We start from the raw sequence: 22,220 nt of genomic DNA, 5'->3' as shown, positions 1-22,220 counted from the left end.
CGTGCTGTAGTATATCACTCCACAGGGAGAATATGCATCCAGCGTGGTATCGGTTGGAGCAGCTTGATGTCGGTGAAGTGGCTACAGTGGGACATGCAGTGCAGTGACCAGTAGAGCACAGAGGTTGCTGTTGTATCCAGGGTCTCATGGTGTGGCTCCCTGGAGCATGGGGGGCCAGAAGGCCTGCCGGCATGAGCTGAAGGAGCCACGCATGTTCCTGTGCTAATGGTACAGCCACGTTCATCCATTTTCTATCTTCAATCTTATAGCACATTTAAAGACAAAGTGCTGTACAGGGAATACATGCCATATCACATAAAAGTAAAATAATAAAACAATAATTAAATACATGATAAAAAGCACAATATCTAGAAACATATGAAAACACATACACACATCTTCTGCTTCTTCTGTCTAAAAACACACTTGTAATGGCTTCCCAACAAAAGTATTTACTCGTGCTTTAAACATCAATAATAAGGCCATTTTTAAACCATATTTATTTTAGGAAACCTGTATCACAAATCTTATTCAAAAGCTAGACCCATTACCTTTTATTCATTATTTACTAGCAATAGAGTTAAAGGTGGGGTCGGTAATTCACTTCAGAAACACTTTGTTATATTCCATGGAATGCTCTTAACGCCCGATAGCAATGAATACATGAAATGCTTTGACAATAAATACATTAAAAAATGTCATCTGTGGAAGCTGTGGCGCTGTAAAAAGCACGACCAATCATCTGAGCCGGCCCGGCTAAAGTAACTGGATGGCCTACCTGCCTGTCAGCCTTCCATCTGTGCACAAACTTATCTCGTGCCCTCATTGGTCATGTGCTCGTTCGTGTGTTGGAGGCGGGGCTCTGTGAGGAAGTCTGAAGGAAGGGGCAGATTTTTTCCGGCTGCGTACTTTCAAATTCTAGCGCACTCGAGCTAGTTTCTCCATTCTTACCTACCCTACCTTTAACGGCCCGTCCACACGACAGCTTCAAAAGCGGCTTCCAACGCATCTGCCCATTCACTTTGAATGGGGTGACGTCACTTTTCGCCGAACTGCATTGTGGGAAGCAGAGCGGAGCTTTCCTGGCGTCTCAGGCTGCACAAGTTGAGCAATGTTCAACTTTTGAAGCTTCTGAAGCTTTCGGTGGAAGCGTCAGCCAATCAAATCATATGCCAGTACAAGCTGTAGCCAATCAAACCGCTGCTTGTGTGTCAGGGGCGGGAGATTCATGTGATTGGTTGTTGGTCAAATGCAGGGGCTTCTCACTTTCTTATCAGCCTACAGTTATAAATACGTTGTAAATCATTGATAAAGGATATTGGGTCAATGTTTCTATCAAGCCATCAATTATGTAGCTTCAATTGTTGATGAATCCATTAATAATTATGGATGTGTTGCTGTTTAATGAGCTATAATCAAAAATAAGGAAGTGAATCAATCATTAAAACAAACATAAATCTGTTTTTAAGTTGTTGTTTTTTTCCAGTAATCCATCAAGTCTTAAGTTGTAAGATGGTCTCGGTTTGTTTCTTCCAGCATAGGAAATAAAAATGTTCTTACATTTTTGAAGTTTCTTTTTTAAACAGACAAATTTAATGACCTCGACATCGGAAGACTTTCTCCCGGTCGTTCTCACTTCCTCTTATTTGTCAGATTTGGCAAAAGATCTAGATAACTTTTCCTTAAATGACCAACAGAAAACATGTTGTGAGGGTAGTCTGTAACACCCTCGCTCTCACCACTGAATCAGACTCTTATTAACAGCAATTCTGAAGAGATGGTTAAAAAAATATTTTTACATACACATTTAAGACTAAGTGTGTGTGTGTTGGATGTTCATACATACGAGGCTTGGTTTTCAGAGGGGTTTGAGAACCACCAAAGGGAAACTTGCCATTAGAGGAATATGTGGAAACAAGGATGTGGTGGCGCTCCAATTGAGTATCTATCACTTTTCCAGCAACCCATTTAAAAGCCCTGCGGTCCAAGAGGCTCGGCTGACATTTTATTAAGGTGGAATGACTGACACAAGGATTCCGGACATTTCTGCTGGTGGTGGAGGTCGGGTAGGAAGGAACTTTAAGCTAAAAGTAATAATATTGAAGAATGTCCTTTAAGGAAACGTCTGTTAAGTCAATATGTAATGCTGTAGAAGGAAACTCGATGATGATCGAGCCTATGGCCCGACAGAATCCCTTGCATTTGCAGTATTACTGAATGGTGTCTTTGGCAACACTCCCCGGGAGAAGGTTGAGATTTATTGGATGTGAGATCCAAAAACACACCTGCAATTACCACTAACATTCGTGTGGGTGCTGCGAAGAAAATGAAGCAGAGACTTTAGATATTGTAACTTCAAAGCTTCAACTACAAGCCATCTTTACCATGTCTGTCCGTCCTTGAAGACTCTTCTTCTGTGCCAAGTTCAAATTGTGGAATTCTCGGAAATGAACTTGATTTTTTCGAACTATCCAAACAAAATAGCCTTGACATAAATCAAGCTGAAAGCAGGAAGGTTACAGCTTGATAACTAAGAACCCTAATCAGTTCTCAAATAGTAAGTTATACATTCAAAATGCACTGGTACCATAGTTAGGGACAGCACACACACTGGTACCACAGTTAGGGACAGCACACACACTGGTAGCACCTTGATGTGCGACAGATTAAAATGCTCAGTCACACTGTGAAGCTGACCGGTGAGCGGCCCGGACCAAGCAAGGAGGCAGAGGCAGAACGTCCACTAATATAACCCGACGGGGGCATTTATTAAAAACATGGGCACAAAGTTCACAGCCTCAATCCTGCTGTTCTCCTTGTCCACATCCTGCCGCCACAAGGATCTCACACACACACACACACACACACACACACACACACACACACACACACACACACACCCAGCCCTTCTCTCCAATCATCACAACAAGACACAGGTGAGGGGGGAGGAGACCACACAGGACACCAGGTGCACACCGTCATCAGCCACAGACAACATACACTGTGCAATCACGCTAACAAAGTGCCCAATCACCCGGCCGTCAGTTACCTTCGTCACACACACACGTCGTTTAGTTTCCTGCTTGAATCCACTTGGGCATCAGACACATTGACACGCCGACCTTCGACTCTTTCCAAAGCGATTTGACTGAAAAGCGTCGTGTCACAGAGGATGTTTGTATCGTCAGCAAACATCCGCTGAATAAAATGTCTTTGAATATTTCGGTTGGTCACGGGCTTTACTGTTGACCCAAACTAGTTCTGATAGTCGAGCTTACTGTACACACTGGCATCAAACCCTCTCTCCTCGACTCCCTATCAGGACACACTTCGGGTCATCACGAGTCAACACGCTTTCCACCGGTCTCCGAACTGAGAGGCCCTTGATCATTGCTTTTTTTTCTCGTTTGCTTTGCCTTTACGACTGGCGACATGCCACCTCCAGGAACTCTGGGCTCGCCCACATCACCAGAGAGCCGCCGCTGAAACGCATCAGCTCGGCCCCCCCCTCCATATGGTTAAGTGATTGCTGACATAATTTATGAAGGGACTGAAAAATAACGTCTGCATCGCAATAAAACTTATTTTTTCAAAAGAGAGATCTATAATTTATTTGGCCTGCCACAAGTCAGCACTCTTGGCCACCGAACCCCCCCCCCCCCCCTCACTCGTCTAATTTCTGTGCATTCGCAGTTTTCTCGTTTTTCCTCGCTGGAGTACGGGGGGCCATCTTTAGGGGGTGGTAGATTTTGAGGGTGGGGGGATTAGGGGTATCAAGGGGGGGGTTCGGGACTGGACTTTTGGCTTGGGTCGAGGAATGCCTTCACGTTTACAAACAGACTGGCTCTTTCGCGAGCCCTGTTTGCCTTTGTGGCTTTCTTTTTTCTTCAAGGCTCAGACGGGCAACCACACAGCGGGACACACTGGCTTGTTGATCGCCTCACAGACCGGCCCATAAACCCAGCCAGCATGAATGTGGGGGCCTGTGTGTGTGTGTTGTGTGTGTACTTCTGAGCAGCTCCGGACACCCCCCCCACCCCGGGTGTTGTGGAAGTAAACAACAAATAATGATTAACCGTTGAATCTTGAGATTGAGGCGCGAGGAGGCTAGCATTCCCTCCAAGTCAAGTTTCAACGTAAATAAGAAATTACAGTTTGATTGTGCTGCAACGTTTGTCTGTTCCTGTTTATGGATGTTGCTTGGAAACAACACTAAATCACATTGTTCAACATGTGGCCTCCCTCTCTCTCTCTCTCTCTCTCTCTCTCTCTCTGTCTCCCTCGCCCTCTCTCCGTTTGTAAACAGGGAACTGTGATGCATGGCCTCATTGTTTGGCATCATTATTACTGACAGGCCCAAATTACTTGAATGATGGGAAACCCTCGTACAAAATTAACCCGGTGTGTTTACCCTGCCTAAATCATGTTGCTCATTGGCTTGAAACTGAAGAAGAAGAAGAAGAAGAAGGGGGGGGTAGGCCTCACATCCTGACATCTGCAAAGCACCTGTCCTGAGCTCTGCATGCTAGCTGAGCCAGAGCACATTGAAACAGCTATCTCCCCTCATTTTACTCGCTGCCCTTGAAAAAAGCCATGACCGTCACGTGCGCTAACAGTCGACGACCTCTGCGGTGTTTTTTCCAGTCTCCACTCAGTCTGAGCGTTGGATGTGTTTCAGATGAACGTGTTGTTCAAATGCGGGGATTTATTATCATGGCTTTATTGCAATTTAAAGTTGTTAATGAAGAATAGGAAAATACACCGGGCTAGTTCTTGTATGAACTTCTACATGACCATAGAAAGTCTAGATGAATGACTGTTTTCAGATACTAAATTATAAACTTGGAAGCCTACCTAGACTCTTCACATAGGCCGATAGCCTACTTTATATGTGTGGCAATCATGGAACATGTTTTAGTTTAAGAAGTACTGAGTAGCATATTAACTACAAAACAAACTGACAAATGATTTTCCTTTTTGAAAGGCTATTTAAAATGTGTTTAATTCCTTCTCTTTTTAATTCTGGATGTTAGCTATGCTGTTCTTTATGCTAATTTAGGGGCTAACACTTTTGATAACAGTCCCATTCAACACCGCACTTGTCCAACATGAACAACAAATAAAGGTAATCAATGATAGATGATGTTGACATAAAACCTTTTCAAATCATATCATCCTTTTTGGAAAGAAGAGAGTTAATTGTGCAGACCCACATACACTGAACAAAAATATAAACGCAACACTTTTGTTTTTGCTCCCATTTTTCATGAGATGAACTCAAAGATCTAAAACATTTTCTATATACACAAAATAACCATTTCTCTCAAATATTGTTCACAAATCTGAAAAAGTCTGTGATAGTGAGCACTTAAAAGGCCACTCTGAAACGTGCATTTTTGCTTTATTGAGGGGGTCTGGGGGGGTCCAAAAACCAGGCAGTATCTGGTGTGAGGGGTAGGGTTAGGGTAATGTTGTGAATCGAGTGGCCCATGGTGATGGTGGGGTTATGGTATGGGCAGGCGTATGTAATGGATGACGAACACAGGCCACTCGGTTCACAACATTACCCTAACCCTAACCCTACCCCTCACACCAGATACTGCCTGGTTTTTGGACCCCCCCGATAAAGCAAAACTGCACGTTTCAGAGTGGCCTTTTATTATGGCCAGCCTAAGGCACACCTGTGCAATAATCATGCTGTCTAATCAGCATCTTGATATGCCACACCTGTGAGGTGGGATGGATTATCTCGGCAAAGGAGAAGTGCTCACTATCACAGATGTTTTCAGATTTGTGAACAATATTTGAGAGAAATGGTTATGTTGTGTATATAGAAAATGTTTTAGATCTTTGAGTTCATCTCATGAAAAGTGTTGCGTTTCTATTTGTGTTCAGTGTATGTGAAGAAAGCCTGGCTAAGCCTCGCAAGCTAGCTATATTAGCAAACATTTATTGTGGCAATCTTGCTCGTCTCCTTACCCTCCTTTCCTTTCCTCAAATGATCACATCAACATGTAGTTGTATGTTCCTGTGGGGAAACAATAGGCACAGTAGATACAAGTGGACTTGTGGTGGGAGCAGGACTTACAGCCCTTGCAGTAGGCTAATGTGTTTGCTAGCTTACAAACATTAGCCAGTCCCCTACATCTGCTTACAGAATAAACCCTATATGCTGTATATTCCTATACAAATAAACTACTATGCTGCTTATTTATATATAATAGAACTAATAAAAAGTTAAATTAAAATAATTACAGCTTTCATCAAGCTTTTGTTTGCAAGTGCCAATAATGTAGTTTCACAGTACTTTATGTATCACATGAAGCCTCACATCCAGTGTAAAGAGACAGTGCAACAACATGAACTTGTTAGTAGGCTACTGCTCACAGTTTGTGAATATTCAGTATCAGCGTGCCTGTCACTCAGAGCAGCTGAAGGGCGGTGAACAGCTTCGGTCCAGTGAGCAATCTCAGCGGACCCACATTGCTCTACATGCATGCTTTCACTGTTCAATATTCCTCAGCTCTGCCTCGTCACATGACTGCCTGTCCCACTGACCTCCCACCAGACGTTATCAGTGGCTGTACAGGCAAATAGTTTCCTGCATGGCTTTTGTTGGAGGGAGTTGTGTAAGCTGCCTTGGCTCAGAACAAAGCTGGGCTTCTAGAAAGGGAGGAGGAGGAGGAGGAGGAGGGTGGCAGTGCTGGGAAAGGTGCCTGGCCTTCATCAGCCATCGCCACCAATTCGGAAGTGAGTCACTCCTCTGCCGCGTGCAGAATCTCTCGCGAAAGGTCACCGCACTGCAGCACTCCTCCATTTCAACCGTTGCATAACGCCGTCAGTACTGGAGCAAAGAGGCTGGTGAAAAAGTCATCGTACACGGATCAGAAACACTGTTTAAACACGCTTTTTGTATTGAAAGCGCTGTTCTGGATGCAAGGATACTCAGATTAGTTTAATGCAATCTAAAAGGGCAGAACGGGAACACTACAGTCGTTCTACATACATTGTTACATTGCACATGGAAATTCAGTTTGAATCAAAGTTGATTTCAACCTTAGCTGTTATGTTGTCGTCCTTGTTAGCTTGTCAGTTAGCTCTTGTTCCAACAACATGTGGCTCTCTGGCAACACAAGAGATCTCTATAATGACATTATTATTTGGTCTCCAGGGCTTCTAACTTAATTTCCACTTACTCTTTTCCAAAATGGATAAGAAGTCAGTTTGTTGTCAGTTCCTTCCTCTAATGTCATCATTTAAGGGTTATATGATTATGACAAGACACACACAACCCTCTGTTGTACCTATTTTTATGACACACATGGAAATATTCAGTCATTTAGCGGATAGTTTTGTTCCAATGCATGCAGCTATCTTCTCTTACATCTTACATCTTACTCCTCCAGACAACTAAGAACGTATCCTACCTCACTGTTAAACAAATCCCTTACATGTAGCTTTATTTTTAATCATCTGTTGATTTCACCTATTCGTACATGGCCAACGTATTCTCTGAAATCATGATGTTGGTCATCAAGGAAACAAAGCATTCAAATCCTAACCTGCACCCATTGTGATATGTAACTTGTGTTGTGAAGTCGTCCTAAAGACATACGTACATAAGACAAACCACTTTATGAATACTGTGTGAACGCAGATGTTTAAAACACATTTGACTTTCTTTCCAGGATCAAATGTTGTCTTGTTCCCAGGTCACTATCGAGAGGCGAAGTCCCTCCCTTTCCGGGGGAGCTCCATGGGACCTTATTTCGGAAAAAGTATGTATTGAAGTCAATGGAGAGAGAAAGATCTTTCGATCCCGTTTGAATTGTGCCACGAATTACACACATGATGTTTGGCCATTTAAAAGATAATTTTGCAAGTAAAAAAAAAAGAAAAGTGAAGTAACACTTTTTTTGTGTGATACCGCTCAATGAACTACATCTCCCACCTCGCCAAGACGGCCGTCACGTTGGCACACTTCACTTCTTTCTTTCAGAACGAGGCGAAAAGTATTAAAAGAGGTGAAAATCACTCCAAGTCTGTGCGTGTTGAGAGCTGTACGTACACACAAGGGGAGTTAGCCGGTTCCTAAGAGCCAGCATGCGGGACCGGGACTCTGGGATTTGTAGTCTTTCTAGTTGCGTATTTTCCATAGTCTTATATTTCAACAGTTTTACGACAAACTGTGACTTTTTTTTACATGGAAATTATTTTTTAAGATTGACAAACATCATATGTGTAATTCGTGGCACAATTCAAACGGGATGGAAAGATACGTTTTCTCTCTCCATTGACTTCATTACATAATTTTTCCGAAATAAGGTCCCATGGGGCGGAAGTAGATGGGCGGGACTTCGCCTCTCGATAGATGTTTGTCTCCAGGGTCTGTTTATACAGTATAGTTGTATACAGTTGGTTTGACTGTGTCCCTCTGTAATGCTTTTGATGTATACGAGATGAAGGCTTTTCTCAAAGAAAGATAAATAAAGTACTTTTCCAGTACCATAACACGTCTCCCCTCAACAGTCTGTGGTTGAAGCCTCTGTGGTCCCATGATTAAGTGGTGCTCAGTGGATGGAGCTCTGGGCCTGACAGCTGAATATCTGTGTCTGTTTCCTGTCCCAGATAACGGCAGTATGCAGAGAGGCTGCCCTACTGGCCCTGCAAGAGGACATCAAAGCTCAGCTCATCGAGGCCAGACACTTTGAAAGTGCCCTGAACACTGTGAAGCCCAGGATCCCCGACTCTCTCATCCAGTCCTACATCAGCTATCAGCAGGACCGCAGCGGCCTGTGCTTCTTCTGAGCAGGCTGCCATGGAAAAAGTCAAACTAAGGCACTTTTCTCAAAGGAAATGTAATGTTATTTTGGAAATAAATGGTTTCAGCTACCCTGGTTTGCTGTATAATTATGATAAGGAAGTGACATGTAAACCAGCTGAACATGAAGTGGTAAATAAACAATTTCCTGGTCTTTGAAATATTTGGTTTTTGCGTCATAGGTTTCGAAACATGTGTTTAGCTCAGCAGGACAATCTGGTTTAAGTTTCTAATGTTGAAAATTGAATTGAATTGAATATTTTTAAGTGAGCTGAAGTGTCTTGTTTGATTATATAAAAAAGTAATAATGTATTAAATATTCATTGACTTTGGTTGCCTTCTGTTTTTAATAGCAAAAGAACGTTACAGGATAAATAAAAGTCCATAGGCTCATAAACTCTGGTGATTTTAAAATGATAAAACTAAGTTTACAGCCGAATTAGACAGCTTGGAAAAGTCTGCAAAACACAATTTATAGACAAAATTCATATAATCATAATATCAAAGTCCTTACATTTCACTGCAATTAGTTTGGGGCAGGTTTTTTACTGAACTTTAAGAGTTTTATATGAATGTATCTGATTTAGCTCAACTTTTGCTTTTAATCTGTATTTTCTGCATGATTTCAGTGCAACAAAATGTGTTCTCTTTTGGAGTTTGAACTATGCATTAAAATCAGAAGTTTTAAATGTTATCACTAAGACCAACGACTTTTATTACTGTTTGATTCTGGATGGCATGATTCCCTTAATCAGAAGTATGCATTGTTTCCCCTTGCTTCAATGTTTATGTAATACAAAAACGGAATTGTTATTTCTATCTGGGGACCTTCTGGACCCCCTTTAATAATCCCTAATGGTTCAGAAACCCCCAGTTTGGGAAACCGCTGCTCCATATCCACGGGGAGAAAAACAGCAGCGGCTGGTATATTCATCACATTCACCATGCATGGAAAATCAGCTAATTGCTGTAATCGTGAGATTTCCGTCCGCACTTCCGACCACTAAGAGCCGGGATCCAGGCGGCCATCTGTCGGTCTACCACGATTTGCTTTATCACCAAGAAGCTGCATTCTAACATCCAGCCAAATAAGAACTTGTCATTACTGCGCCACACAGTCGCTTTAACAGTCCGTTAACTCTACTAGGGCTTTCCCTCTGTTCTGTTTTAAGCATTTACTGACCCGAAATGGCACTGGAGGTCATTCATCTATTGATTTTCCATTTGAATAGGATACATTGACTTTGTATTGAACTTCCTTTTCTCATGGATCCGGATGTAGCGCATCCGCGACACCAATCAAACCAGACAGTCAGGAACAGGGGGGGGGGGGGGGGGGAGTCTTTCCCCTGGCTGCAGGGCTGCTTTTTTCTTAAGGTGGACCGGGACTAACACTAAACCCCCAACCACCACCGTTACCACCTCCCCCCATTCACAGATCGACCCATATAACGCTTGAAATGAGGGGGAAATGTCCATATCACAGAGTTATGCAAGCTGCAGGCACAGTGACACTTTGAGTTTCCCCTGATGCTTAACTGCGTAATGGGAAGCTTCAAGAGAACAGAGGCACATCCTGTTGATGTGTCCTCCTGAATGTCTATCAACTCACACAATTGTCTGTCCATACAGTGTTTTCTAAACACCAGCAGGGATCTTTTTATGGAGTCTAGTTTAACTTTGAGTAACTTGTTAAATGGTAACAACACGTGTTTGTGTCGGTGTCTGTTAAGCAGTGAATTATTAACTTGAGTTTTTAAAAACGGTCTGGTTACGAACCATTGAAGGTCATTAGTCCATGAACACATGTAATTACATGGATACTACATGTTGTGCTATATTAGACAATGTGTGGTGGGGTCCTTAACATGTTTAAAAAGTGTCTGAACCCCTTAATTAAAACACATTTAAAATACTGATTTAAGTTCAAGCAGTTCAGCTCAGGATCTAAAGTTTTTTAAATGTTCATTGAGTATAAAGTATACTTTCCCTTCCCTTTTGTTATCAACATAGTTTCTGTTGCCAACACAAATCAAGAAAATGCCTGTAATCTATTATTAGTTAGTTGTAGCCATAAATTGTAATGCTTAGTTTATGTATGTATTGTAATGTCTTTCTGTTGGTGTAATTTGTATCTGTGTGTTTGTGTATCTCCTTATACTAGTCTATATAGTATTTCAGTTTATTTTTAAAGCAGAGCAAAAACTATACAATTAAATACACATTTATAAAAGGGGATTTAACTTGTGCTAACCACAAATGACAAATCGGCAAGAATTTAGATACATATCCCACTCATTACACCGCTATTAACCCCGGTCCACCTTAACTAGAGCACACATCTCTATCGCCCGGCCTTCCACATCTGCCCAATGAATCAGGAGCGGATGCGATGTATCCTTTTTCAGTGGAGTGAATGGCCAATGGGAGTTGGCTTGTGGAGCAAACACTGAGCCCTGCGTTCCCATTCATTCAGTGCTGAACAGGCCCGCGAGCAGTAGCGCGTGCATCGCTGTCTGCGACCCAAAGACGAGCGCAGACTCCATAAGCAACGACCATAACCGAACCCTCCGCTGACACTGGAAGAGGAGAAAAGCTTGGATATAAGCTCGTGTTTTGTTTTGTTTCCTGCAAGACTATTTTTGTGTATTTCACTACAATTCCTGCAGGACTTCTGTCACTAGGTTGCCTACAGATCGGCCTCCCAAGTGCGCAGCAGTTCCTTTCCTCCATCTGAGCTCCACCGTGGATTTACTTTGTTTTATCCGGGGACGAATGCATGCGTAAACCCGCGCTGAACTTCTCCAGGAAAAGGGAATAACGCAAAGGGATACACTTGGATTAACAGACTGTGAATGTTATGCATCAGACCTTATAGCCTTGGACATTGCCCCTTCCTTTTGGATGGAGTTTTGGTTGGCTATAGTTTGATGGATTCGACGTTATGGATGGTTGCATATAGGTACGTATCTTCCTTAGCATTTAACGCTTTTGTGTACCTTTATCATGGTGCTTTTACGTTATTTATCACCCGATAGTAGCGCTCGTAGCGACCTAGTATGCTCCGCTGTAGGTGTTTTGTAACACTGGTGCACAAATCCCAAGACTTTAACGTGCCATTTGTTATGTTTGGCACTGAAAAAAACACCCGCTGCGACTTAAATTATTCGCGATCAGTTGATGAAGTTGATGGATTTCCATGTCCTTCCGTGGCTCTGCTGTAACAAACACCCTTCCCCCCACGGCGGTTGTTTTCATTCATAAGTTTTTCCCCGTCTATTTGGATGCGTCCTCTCATGTCTCTTGATCTCCGGCTCTGTGTGTTTTATAGGATCCTGCTTTTATTTATGCGCACGATGTTTCCTCCTGTGAATGCACTGTGTGCAAACAATCCGATTTAAAGTGCCCCTCTTTGACGCGAAGACTATTAAATACAACACGTTAGTTTATTTGCAAAACGTAATACATATAAAAATGCATCGCAGTGTAAGATTTAATATGTGCTTCACGGGGGAAAGTGGCCTCATGCAAGTCGGTGTTGCTTTTAAAACATCTACGAAATACAAACCCACATTTATGATCGTGCTTATCGCATACACCTTATTAGACGAATGATCTGCTTCACACACTTCAGAAGTCGTGTCTCTCCGTAGCGGTGCGTTAAGTTGTTTCGACATTTTCCCAATCGCTCGGTTGCTTTTCACCCAAAGTCTGTATTTTGTCGGAACTTGGTCTGACCTTAGCTTTTTTCTCTGCTCTACTTTTGTCCCCGTTTCCCTGAAATCCCTTTTGGTGTAGTAATAGAATACTAAGTGAGGCAGCTCATTTAGTTCCCTTGGATCGCGTCCTCATTTCGTCGCCGCGGTGCATTTAAATGTTAACTAGTCATACACATGTAAATGAGCAGGGGAAGTATGTGTAGGTTCTCCTGAAGTTTAGATGTGTGCGTATTGGGGAGGAAGCTACCGCCAGTCTTGTTAATAGTCAACTATTTCCCCGGGTTGCCTCACTTAAGGCGATCAAAAGTAACATATTGTCATGTTGACAGATTGAAAACAGTCGGAGTGAACTTTAAAAAGACCGTCCAACACTCAAGTGCACATGTTTATTCCCCTCATACTGTAGTCAGTGTTGTGAGGAGCTATTCCTGCTGCTTTAGTCATATTGAAAGAGATCATTTTGATAGTGATTGGTTTCCACTTGGCTTTGAATTTGAAATGGCCATGTTAGCCTCCTTCACCATGACAGTGTGTTTGCCAGTTATGCCATGTTTTGGCTCTGTCTGATGATGTCTCCTCCCTCCCTCCCTCCCTCTCCTTTGTCTCTCCCCGGCCTATCTTCCCCCTCTGGCAGGTTTTCCGATGCATGCCAAGTCCACGGTGAATGTCGGAAGTGGTGATCCCCCCAGATGGAGCTCCAAAGTCAACATGGCCCCGGCGGTTCATTAGTGGTGATCCAGCAGCCTTCCCTAGAGAGCCGGCAGAGGTCGGATTACGAGCGGGAGCTCCAGCATGCCGCCATTCTCTCCCTGGACCAAATCAAGGCCATCCGCTCCAACAACGAGTATACAGAGGGGCCCTCAGTGGTACGGAGGCCCCCTGCACCCCGCATGGCCCCCAGGCCCCAGGACAAGCAGGAGAGAACTCACGAGGTCATCCTCGTCAATGTGAACAACAATTATGAGCACCGGCCATCAGGTCACCTCCATCATGTCGGGGGCGGCATGGTGGTTGGGGGCCAGCAGTACGGAGGGTCCCGGGTGCCGGGGCTCAGCCGCTCCACTAGCACAGGAAGTGCCGCCAGTTCAGGGAGCAACAGCAGCGCCTCCTCTGAACAGGGACTCTTGGCACGCTCGCCCCCCACCAGGCCCGGCATGGGCTTACAGCACCACCACAGAGCGGAGCGGCCTGTTCGGACTCAGCCTAAGCCCAAGGTCCTTTCACAGCCCCAGCAGGGCCCTCACTTCCACCAGCCTCCACTAGAGGCTCCACTCAAGCCGCAGGGCAAAGGGAAATCAGACATGTCTAGCTCTGGCAACGGGGTGGTGGCTGCTGCCGGGCACCAGTTCATCTGTGAGCGCTGTGGGAAGTGCAAATGCAGTGACTGTACGGCTCCCAGGAGCCTGCCTTCGTGTCTTGCGTGCAATGGCCAGTGCCTCTGCTCTGCAGAGAGCGCGCTGGAGCACGGCACCTGCATGTGCCTGGTTAAGGGCATCTTCTACCACTGCTCCAATGACGATGAGGGGGACTCTTGTGCTGACCAGCCCTGCTCGCTGTCACGCTCCCACTGCTGCTCTCGTTTCCTTTGCATGGGATTAATGTCGGTACTCTTCCCCTGCCTGCTCTGCTACCCACCCGTTAAGGGGTGTCTGAAAGCGTGCCAGGGCTGCTACGACCAGGTCAACAGGCCCGGCTGTCGCTGCAAGAACTCCAACACTGTCTATTGCAAAATGGAGAGCTGGGCCCCACAGAGCCAGGAAAAACCCTCCTGATCGCGCCTGTGTGTGTGTGATGGCGTGGGAGACTCTTTATGTGGATCTTATGATGATAATGATGATAGTCACAAATTAATGTTTATCAAACATTCTAAGCACCTCCGACCAGCCTCCCCTCCTCCCTGCGGAACTAAGGAGCTAAGCAAAGGAGTAACGAAAACCACTCAATTATTTTTATTTTCTCTGGATCAGGACCATGTTTTTACAGACCAGTGTTTGCCTTAACTGTTTCTATGTCTGTCCTCAGCTCCTCGTTAACACTTTTCTTTTATATATATGAAAAAAGTGTTTCTTCCGTTTTAGGTAGGCAGCTTCCTCTGGGTCTGTGTGCCCAGTGGGAGCTGCCTCTCACCCAATCTGTGAAGGACGATCTACTATAGGGCAATTATGTAGCTGTTACCTGGTTTTCATAGCAAGCAGGTATGTTTGAATTTATTGGTTGCTACCACACTAAAACCGTGGTTGCTATGCTCATGTTGCATTAACGAAAGCACATCCATCTCATAGTATTTTTTTTTTCTCCACTTGGATATGTTTCTCTCTTTCCACCCATCTGAACTCTTCATTCACATTCTGTGGCATTCTCCCATGTTTTTTTATTTTATTTTTGTGTAAATTGTATGCTCAAAATCCATAAAAGGAATTCTGGCTATTTTTTAAAAGAAAAATGTCTGTTAAAACATTTTTTTGTTGTAAAAAATATTTATTATGTGAAGCTCTATTATTTTATGATATTTATTGCAAGAGACAGTCTTAAATTTACTCATGTCTGAATATAACAAAATATCAAATACTTACTGAAAAATTAAAGGGTGGCACAAAAGAAAACTATGTTAACTTTAATGCAGAAAATATATTAATTAATGAAAAACAGAACTGTCTGGCGTCTTGATTGAGCTGCTAAAGGAATGAATGATCTGTTGGCTGACTTTAAGAGAATGCACGTCTATATTTGAACAAGTTGGAGTTCAATGGCAACCAGCAAATCTCTGTTTTCTGTGTGTGTGAGTGTGTGTTCATGCTGGGTCTGGAATTCCTTGGTAAAAAATGTCAGCAGTGAGTAGAAACAGCTTGTAGCTTGAAATGTTTACATTCTTGGAGGGCTTCTTTGCTGCGATTCTCCTCGGTAACCTTGAAAGCTAAACAATACAGGTCATTGACACGATTAGCCCCGAAGCTGCTAGCATCAACAGAGCCTCCACGTTTCCATGAGTTATGCTCACAGGAAGTAACTCTCCTTCTAAACCCCCCCCCCCCCCCCCCACTCCACTCCACAGCCAACAAGTCACCACAAAACTATGCACTGTAGTTTACTCCCCGGGCTTTAATGCAGCTAGATCGGGATGTTCCCAAACTCCCAAATGGTCTCCACATTGAGGAGCCCAACCGTGTGAGAAATGAGAGCGACCATTACGAGTAGCTGGGCCACCTGTTCAAAGATAATAAACCGGGGCTATCAATGCTGGGCTTTTATGGCGTGGCTCCTGCACTAAAGGCAACGACGGGGGCGAATCCAGCCCCCACCCTGACCCACACTCCCCCATTTGGCCGCCTCTTTTTGTCAGTGAATTTATCACTTGGGAAGTCCGCTGACCCCCCCCCCTCCACCTCCAAGCCCCCAGGGGATGAGATCATCACTTTGAAAGTCGGTTGGTCAGCCAGCAATGCCAACAGTTGGAGAAATGCAAACTGTGACCAGGAATTTCTCTGGGACAAAAGGGGGCGGGGGGGGGGGGGAATATACCATGGCTTAAGATTTGGAAAGCTGCAGGGTTGGCAACAACACGGCCATGTGTATAATCGGCTACATGTGACAGAGGTGCCCTCAGGTGCTGTGTGCAACAGGCCTGGGATCTGTGGATCTGTGGATCTGTGGAGTGTTGCTAAACGGGAATATGAGCCTCTTGATACGACATAAGCTTGGAGCCCGGAGTAAAGGCTGCAGCAGTTTTGGGTTAAACACTTCCCAGATAAGAAGCTAATGGTAAACACAAGCACAAAGGAAGTATCTGGTTGCTTTTGTCTTTCAGCTGACCAGGCTTTCACTAGCATGCAGCCTTATTCCAGTTCGTCAGCAGTTTGCATGAAATGAACCATCCACATGGGCCTTCTGTACTTAATGTGCTTTTCTTTCCCCTTTTTGGTGGAATGTACCTTTTGTTGCCCTGAATAGTTAAGAGTGGATTAGCGATTTGTCAATTTCCTGTTACCTTTCAGAGCTGCAATTCGAGACCCATTTGCTCCTGGCTCCTGGATGATAGCAAACAATAGGAGGCCTTTTTTCAGGTTTCACTATAGTTCCCCTGTACGGATGAGGGGGGGGGGGGGGGAGATCTAAACTGTATTCAGGAGGTGGTGAACAGGAAGACAGTGTTTACTTGATATTTTCCAGCCTAAGCCAAATAAGGAAACAGATCCTACTCCCACCACTTCCAGAACCGGGGCCTTTAAGTCCTTAACATGTCTCTTAAATCTCTGATATCATCGGTGGAGGTGTCTAAAATAACATTTAAAGGCCTGTGAATCGTTTATGTAACTTCTCAAGTCACCCTGCCACGTAAACTCCACTGAAACTGCGTCACATGTTACTCATCACGGGATTCCACTGTAAAAAAAAAAGAAGTGAAATCTGACTCACTATTAAGTGATGATGATATAATGGTCACAACGTAGCCCCGCCTCCTTCCCTTTGCACTTGTTTCAGGGTAAATTTAGCCGCTCCACACGCCCACGTAATGCTATTTAGAGTCGTCAGGCTTGGCGGGTCTCTTGCCTCAGCTTTGGGTTTTTTGGGGCCATACAAGCAAACATGCATGACTACCAAGTGAGTCATGGTGGAACCTCCAGCCCACACATCCTACCGGGGCAGACCCTTTCTTAGCCAGGGCACCACTGATGGAGCAGGATACTCTATAAGCAGCCTTCCTCCTCCACGGCATTCATCACCAAAAGGCCGGCTTCAGCTTTCCTCCGCCTTCTCATCTGGTTTTCATTATTTCCCTTCATGGCATATAAATAGAAATTAGCAATCAGGGGAAATGTGGGGGTGGTGGATTTTGGAGAGGAAGGCGGGTTCTTTTGGACGTAACGACCAACGTTTATGGAAGTTATCTCCTAAGATATTTAGTTTGGGATGGGATTGGAGCAACATGTGAGAGTTGATGTGTTTGGAATCGGCGCCAACATCCACACTCCGCAGGATTACAATGACATTGTAAAAAATTGCAGCCACAAAATATTCACTATGTGTAAAATGCTAGAAAAATACAGTGTACTGCTTTGGTGGAGTAAAACAACTTTTATATCTAATATGTAAACGTTAGAAAATAAGAAAAGCAGCCTTGGGTTTGCCTCGACCACCGTGCGTTTCAGAGTGTAATGAAAAGGAACATGTAACCCTTCAATTCAACAAAAAATATGAAAATATCCCAACTTAGAGATGTGATATTTTTTTACCTATGAAGATGTTTTATTGGCCATGACAACAAAAAAGGCGGATTTTCAGCCCTTGGAGAGATTTAAACAGCCATCATTGGAAGAAAGTGCACATTATTGCAGCCAAAGTTTCTCTGCAGTGGTACAGAACTGGTTCATGCACAAAGTAGATCTAGAAAAATATCCTGTAGGGTTGTCCTGAAGATTCAAATGTTCCTTTCAAATACGAATTATCTTATCTTCATCCATTTAGAAGCTGGGCAAACGCTTCTTTCTTCAAATGTAAGGGTTAGTTACTAATACATTGACTTCCTTATCTAGTGTCTATGCAAATCCGCTGACTGATTATTCTAGTTTCCACCGAGGTATATCAGTGAAGTGAAAAGGAATTCTTTTTGGTGCTTACTGCATTTAAAAACAGTGTATCTCCAGAAACTACGTCCTGGATAATCCACAGACCTCGACATTTTTGATGTGGAATTAAGAATATTGTTTAAGGGAAGTCTGTAGATCATTAAAATAAATGGGACATTCTTTCTGAAAATACATTTTAAATGCAATCTTCAGCATTTTGAGCGGCACAAACCAATTTCAAATCGGTTTTCTCGTACTCTATTAAAGTCAGTGAACATATTTCCCAACCTAATCAGGTAAGAGTGACGGTTTATTTAGGTGGAACTACACATGTACATGCTAGTGGCCGTTTCCTGTTTGCCAGACGACTGTTTGTCAGTTATTTAGTGACCTCTTTCCTCCTCAGGAGCCATAAAGGGCCTGTGGGGACGACCCAGGGTTTTATCCGGTGTTGAGGGCCATTCAAGTTGGAGGTGTTTCATTGGGGCTTGAGTCTCTTAAGCATGTGCTCCTGGGTACACACACACACACACACACACACACACACACCCACAGGAAATGTAGTGTAAAACGTTCACACCCCCCCTCCTAACCTCCTATGTGTCTATGCAGCGTTACTATCTGATACCGCATTCTTCGCCAAGCCTCCTTCCTGTCTCTTGTCTTTGTCTGCCATTTTATGGACAAAGGCCAGTTGGAGGGGATGATGATGAGGAGGAGGAGGCCCATGGATCAATACAACACACAACCGTTGGCAATCATTCAGTTGGCTCCTTTTGTAATTAATGGACGGGCGTTATTTCGGCTACAGATGAGATGTGCTCTTGATCAATGGCTCCTATTTCCTCACTTGATTGACACATCAGTATTCAAAGTGTCACTTCCTTCCTGCAAAGTTAGCGCAAAAGCCTTTTGGCAGCTCTCACAGGCCCCGATAGACGAGCCAGTGATTTTGTATTCCGCTTGCTAATTAAATCAGCGGGGCGTTTGTCTTAGTGTTGAGACTGTTGCTGGAAACAGCCGGTCGTCAAGAGTCGACAGATTTGATCCCCAAAAATGCGAAAGAAATAGTAAAAAAAACTCAGTTTATGGCAGGAGATATTTCAAACATCAGATCGTGAGCCTGCCTAACGTAAAACTAACCTAAAATGACGACAAAATATTTCCAGAAAGTCCACAAGGAGCATTAAATAACTCTTGTGAAAGATACGGCCATGCTTTCTGTTAACACAGAGCATGCTTTAACTGTTTCTCCCATAGCCTACTCTGACAAGATCACGTCCTTGTTCCTCTTTTAACGGCCTCAGGGGACAGTGTGTGTGTTTGCTGCTGCATTCCAGCCCCCCTACAACCACTTTTGTTCCGTTTTCCCCTTTGATATCTCAACCAAGGGCAACAAAAAGCATCACATATGCACATTAGAGAGATAGCGAGAATGATAGATGGATAGATGGATTTGTGTTTGTTTGTGAAGAAGGAGAAGAAGAAGAGGAGGAGGAAGTTCGGTCTTTCTTTATCCACCCTTTCCTCCCCCTTCATTCCCTCTTTTTTTCAGATTAGACTATGCATCCAGACAGATGGTTCCCGTCTGCTGGCTTTTTTCAATTCACTTCCTCTCCTCACAGACAGCCGCCCTTCCCCCCTCTGCTGTCTCTCTCCCTCCCTTCCTCCCTCTCTCTCTCTCGTTCTCCCCCCTCCCCCCTCCAACGGCTCCTCTGTTATGTGGCCAGAAATAATCTTTTATTGCCCAGTTGTTCGGAAGTGACCTCCTGCCCTTGATTAGATAGGGCCAAGTCCTATCACACGATTGTGTTTGAGCTGGCGGGTTGACCCCCCCCCCCACCCACTCACACTCACACACACCATATTCACCCCCTCCCACACCAGCCCCATCCTTTTTCCAACCCCCCGTCCCTCTCTCACTGCCGGGGCCTTGGTGATCCTGTGTGAGGGGACAACAATGGGGGGCTTTAGTCCCGTCCGGCTCTTCTCGGCTGGGGGGCAACAGGGTGGGGGTCATGAGGGACTTTCTTTTTTTCTCCATCAGTCAGCCAGTCACCGGGTGGAAGTGGCAGCCCTCCCTCCACGACCTTCCCTCCCCCCCAAAGCCTCCATCCATTCCCCAGTACGATGGTTAACCTGCCGATTTGCTCACCCTTCGACCCTCAAAACCTTCCTCGTCCTTCCTTACCTTCCCCCCCCCCCCCACCCCCACCTTTAGGAGCATCACCAGACACAGATAGATGGGCTTTGGTCTCTTGCACTATCAGAGGACCTTTGGGACGGCTGTGTGGTCGACCGACAGGTGGGCTTGCTGAGAAAGATGGTCTTTGTGGAGTTTTAGAATAAGCTAGTTTTAATCCTGTTGAATACCCATGTTTCCTACAAATAGTCAAGATTCAGATTGTATTTAAAAAATGAAATGTAAGTGTCATTAATACGTTTTATGACCAAAATAAGGATCATTATTTAAAAAAAGTTTGTAACATTCCTTTAAGAACATTTGGCCACTCAACCAGAGTCCTTAGCCATTAGCTTTTTATTCGCTGCTCACCTCTGCGGGAATATCTTCAGAAAGACCTTTCCCTTATAGGCCCAGACACACCAGAGATTTGCAGCAAATGTATTATGCCCCTCTTTGCAAATGAAGTCTGGAAACGTACAGACTACTACTCACAGGTTAGTTGCCAAATTACTGTAGCTAGTAGTAAGCTAGGAAATTGCTATATGCTCTTGTAAGTCACTATCAGTAAATACTTGAATCCATATGTATTTATAGAGCACTTTTCAACACTCAGAAAGAGCTAAATAAAAAAGTTAGGTATTGAGCTCGACCTTAAAAGTGTAAACACTGCTGCTTTACCATGATAGCTTGCTTTCAAGCTAACAGTTAGCTTGCAATTTAGCATGCTAATGGTTCAAGGTAATGACTCCTGTCTCAAAACTATCTTCAAACTATGATATGGCAGGGGAAACTGGACACGGCAACATCACTAATAAGCTAATATTTGAAGCTTCCTCTGTTTTATTGTCTCTCTGTTCAGTCCTGTCAAGCTAGCAGCAAGTTGAACTCATAACATCATTCCAGTTTTCTTCAATTCCTTTTCTTCAGTTTTGATATTTTAAATGCTGTTTGGGGCTAAAATTGTACAATAAACAATAATATAATGGACAAACATTGGTAGGCTAACTGTCAACCCATGTTGTTGGTCATACCATTAAGTTGAAGGTCTGCTCCCATTTGCAAAACATCATACAGCCGTTTAAAGGTCACCCATCATGCTATTTTTAGGCAATAGCATGGGTCTCAGATATATACAAATATATAAAAAACATGTCAATGAAGTGTTTTGCTCAAAATACCAAACAGATCACCCATTCTAGCCATGCATCATATCCCTCTATTCCACTTCCTGTTTCAAAAGTGCTGATTTGGGGTATAAAGCTTGTGCTTTGAGCTCATGCGGGAGATGCTACCGGCAGATTATGTGGTGATGAAAAGGATTATTTCTGAAAGATGGAGCTCAAAGGCTTTCTCTCTTGCCGGTTATACCACAAGATGAGTTTTTACTTCCTGCTTCTTCACACACATGCTCTCCAGTACAGGTTAGCTCTGAGTGTTAGCGATGCTAATGTAAACACCGACCATATTACGTCCAAAACAGTCGGGCATTGTTTCTGATAGCAACGTTTCTGATAGGGCCGTGGGTGTAAAGCCAGCCTACATTTCCGATATTACGTCATATCAGATAAATAATGTGTCAATATTTTCCTTGGCTTTAAATCATATTGATGACACTTCACTCACATGCAGTTAAAGTACATCGACAGTTTGAAACATCCCCCTGGGTACAAATGTAGAATTGACATGACATCGACCCACATCTTTGGTCTTTTACCATTGTGGTTGAGCTTGTCAATCGTACAACCTCAAAAACGAGTTTAATAAGTTTTAACACAAGACTCAACAATAAAACCTTTATCTCCATCAAAGAAACAGCAAAAAGTCCTGTCTTACTTTTTAAGTAAGTTACGGTTTTACAGCAGTGCAACAACTCCTGGGGAAAAGCAGACTTCTTTTCTGCACCGTCTTGTTTGTTTCCTTGTCCTCCGGAG

The 22,220-nt window shown here is 43.9% G+C and overlaps 2 protein-coding genes across 2 annotated transcripts in view; both read left to right on the top strand.

Annotated features, from left to right (window-relative positions):
* afg2a (AFG2 AAA ATPase homolog A) overlaps window positions 1-9,478 on the top strand; it is a 137,307-nt gene extending 127,829 nt beyond the window's left edge. Inside the window, exon 17 of the mRNA XM_034092457.1 lies at window positions 8,629-9,478. Coding sequence (XP_033948348.1) covers window positions 8,629-8,808 — 180 coding nt within the window. The 3' untranslated portion in view covers window positions 8,809-9,478. The remainder of the gene's footprint in view (window positions 1-8,628) is intronic.
* A 1,760-nt stretch (window positions 9,479-11,238) lies between these two features.
* Window positions 11,239-15,185, top strand: spry1 (sprouty homolog 1, antagonist of FGF signaling (Drosophila)). Its single transcript, XM_034093292.2, has 2 exons — window positions 11,239-11,783; window positions 13,175-15,185. The coding sequence occupies exon 2, from the start codon at window positions 13,230-13,232 to the stop codon at window positions 14,310-14,312; it is 1,083 nt and encodes a 360-aa protein (XP_033949183.1). The 5' UTR covers window positions 11,239-11,783; window positions 13,175-13,229; the 3' UTR covers window positions 14,313-15,185.
* The last annotated feature ends 7,035 nt before the right edge of the window (window positions 15,186-22,220 follow it).

The sequence above is a fragment of the Pseudochaenichthys georgianus genome, chromosome 10 (genome assembly GCF_902827115.2).
Source record: "Pseudochaenichthys georgianus chromosome 10, fPseGeo1.2, whole genome shotgun sequence".
In the NCBI taxonomy this organism is placed as follows: domain Eukaryota; kingdom Metazoa; phylum Chordata; class Actinopteri; order Perciformes; family Channichthyidae; genus Pseudochaenichthys; species Pseudochaenichthys georgianus.
The sequence above is the reverse complement of the archived record's forward strand: the minus strand, read 5'-3'. Positions and strand labels throughout refer to the sequence as shown.

What these genes read in the sequence shown, in the direction of transcription:
- spry1 (XM_034093292.2), top strand. Translation starts at nt 13,230, where the DNA reads ATGGAGCTCCAAAGTCAACATGGCCCCGGCGGTTCATTAGTGGTGATC.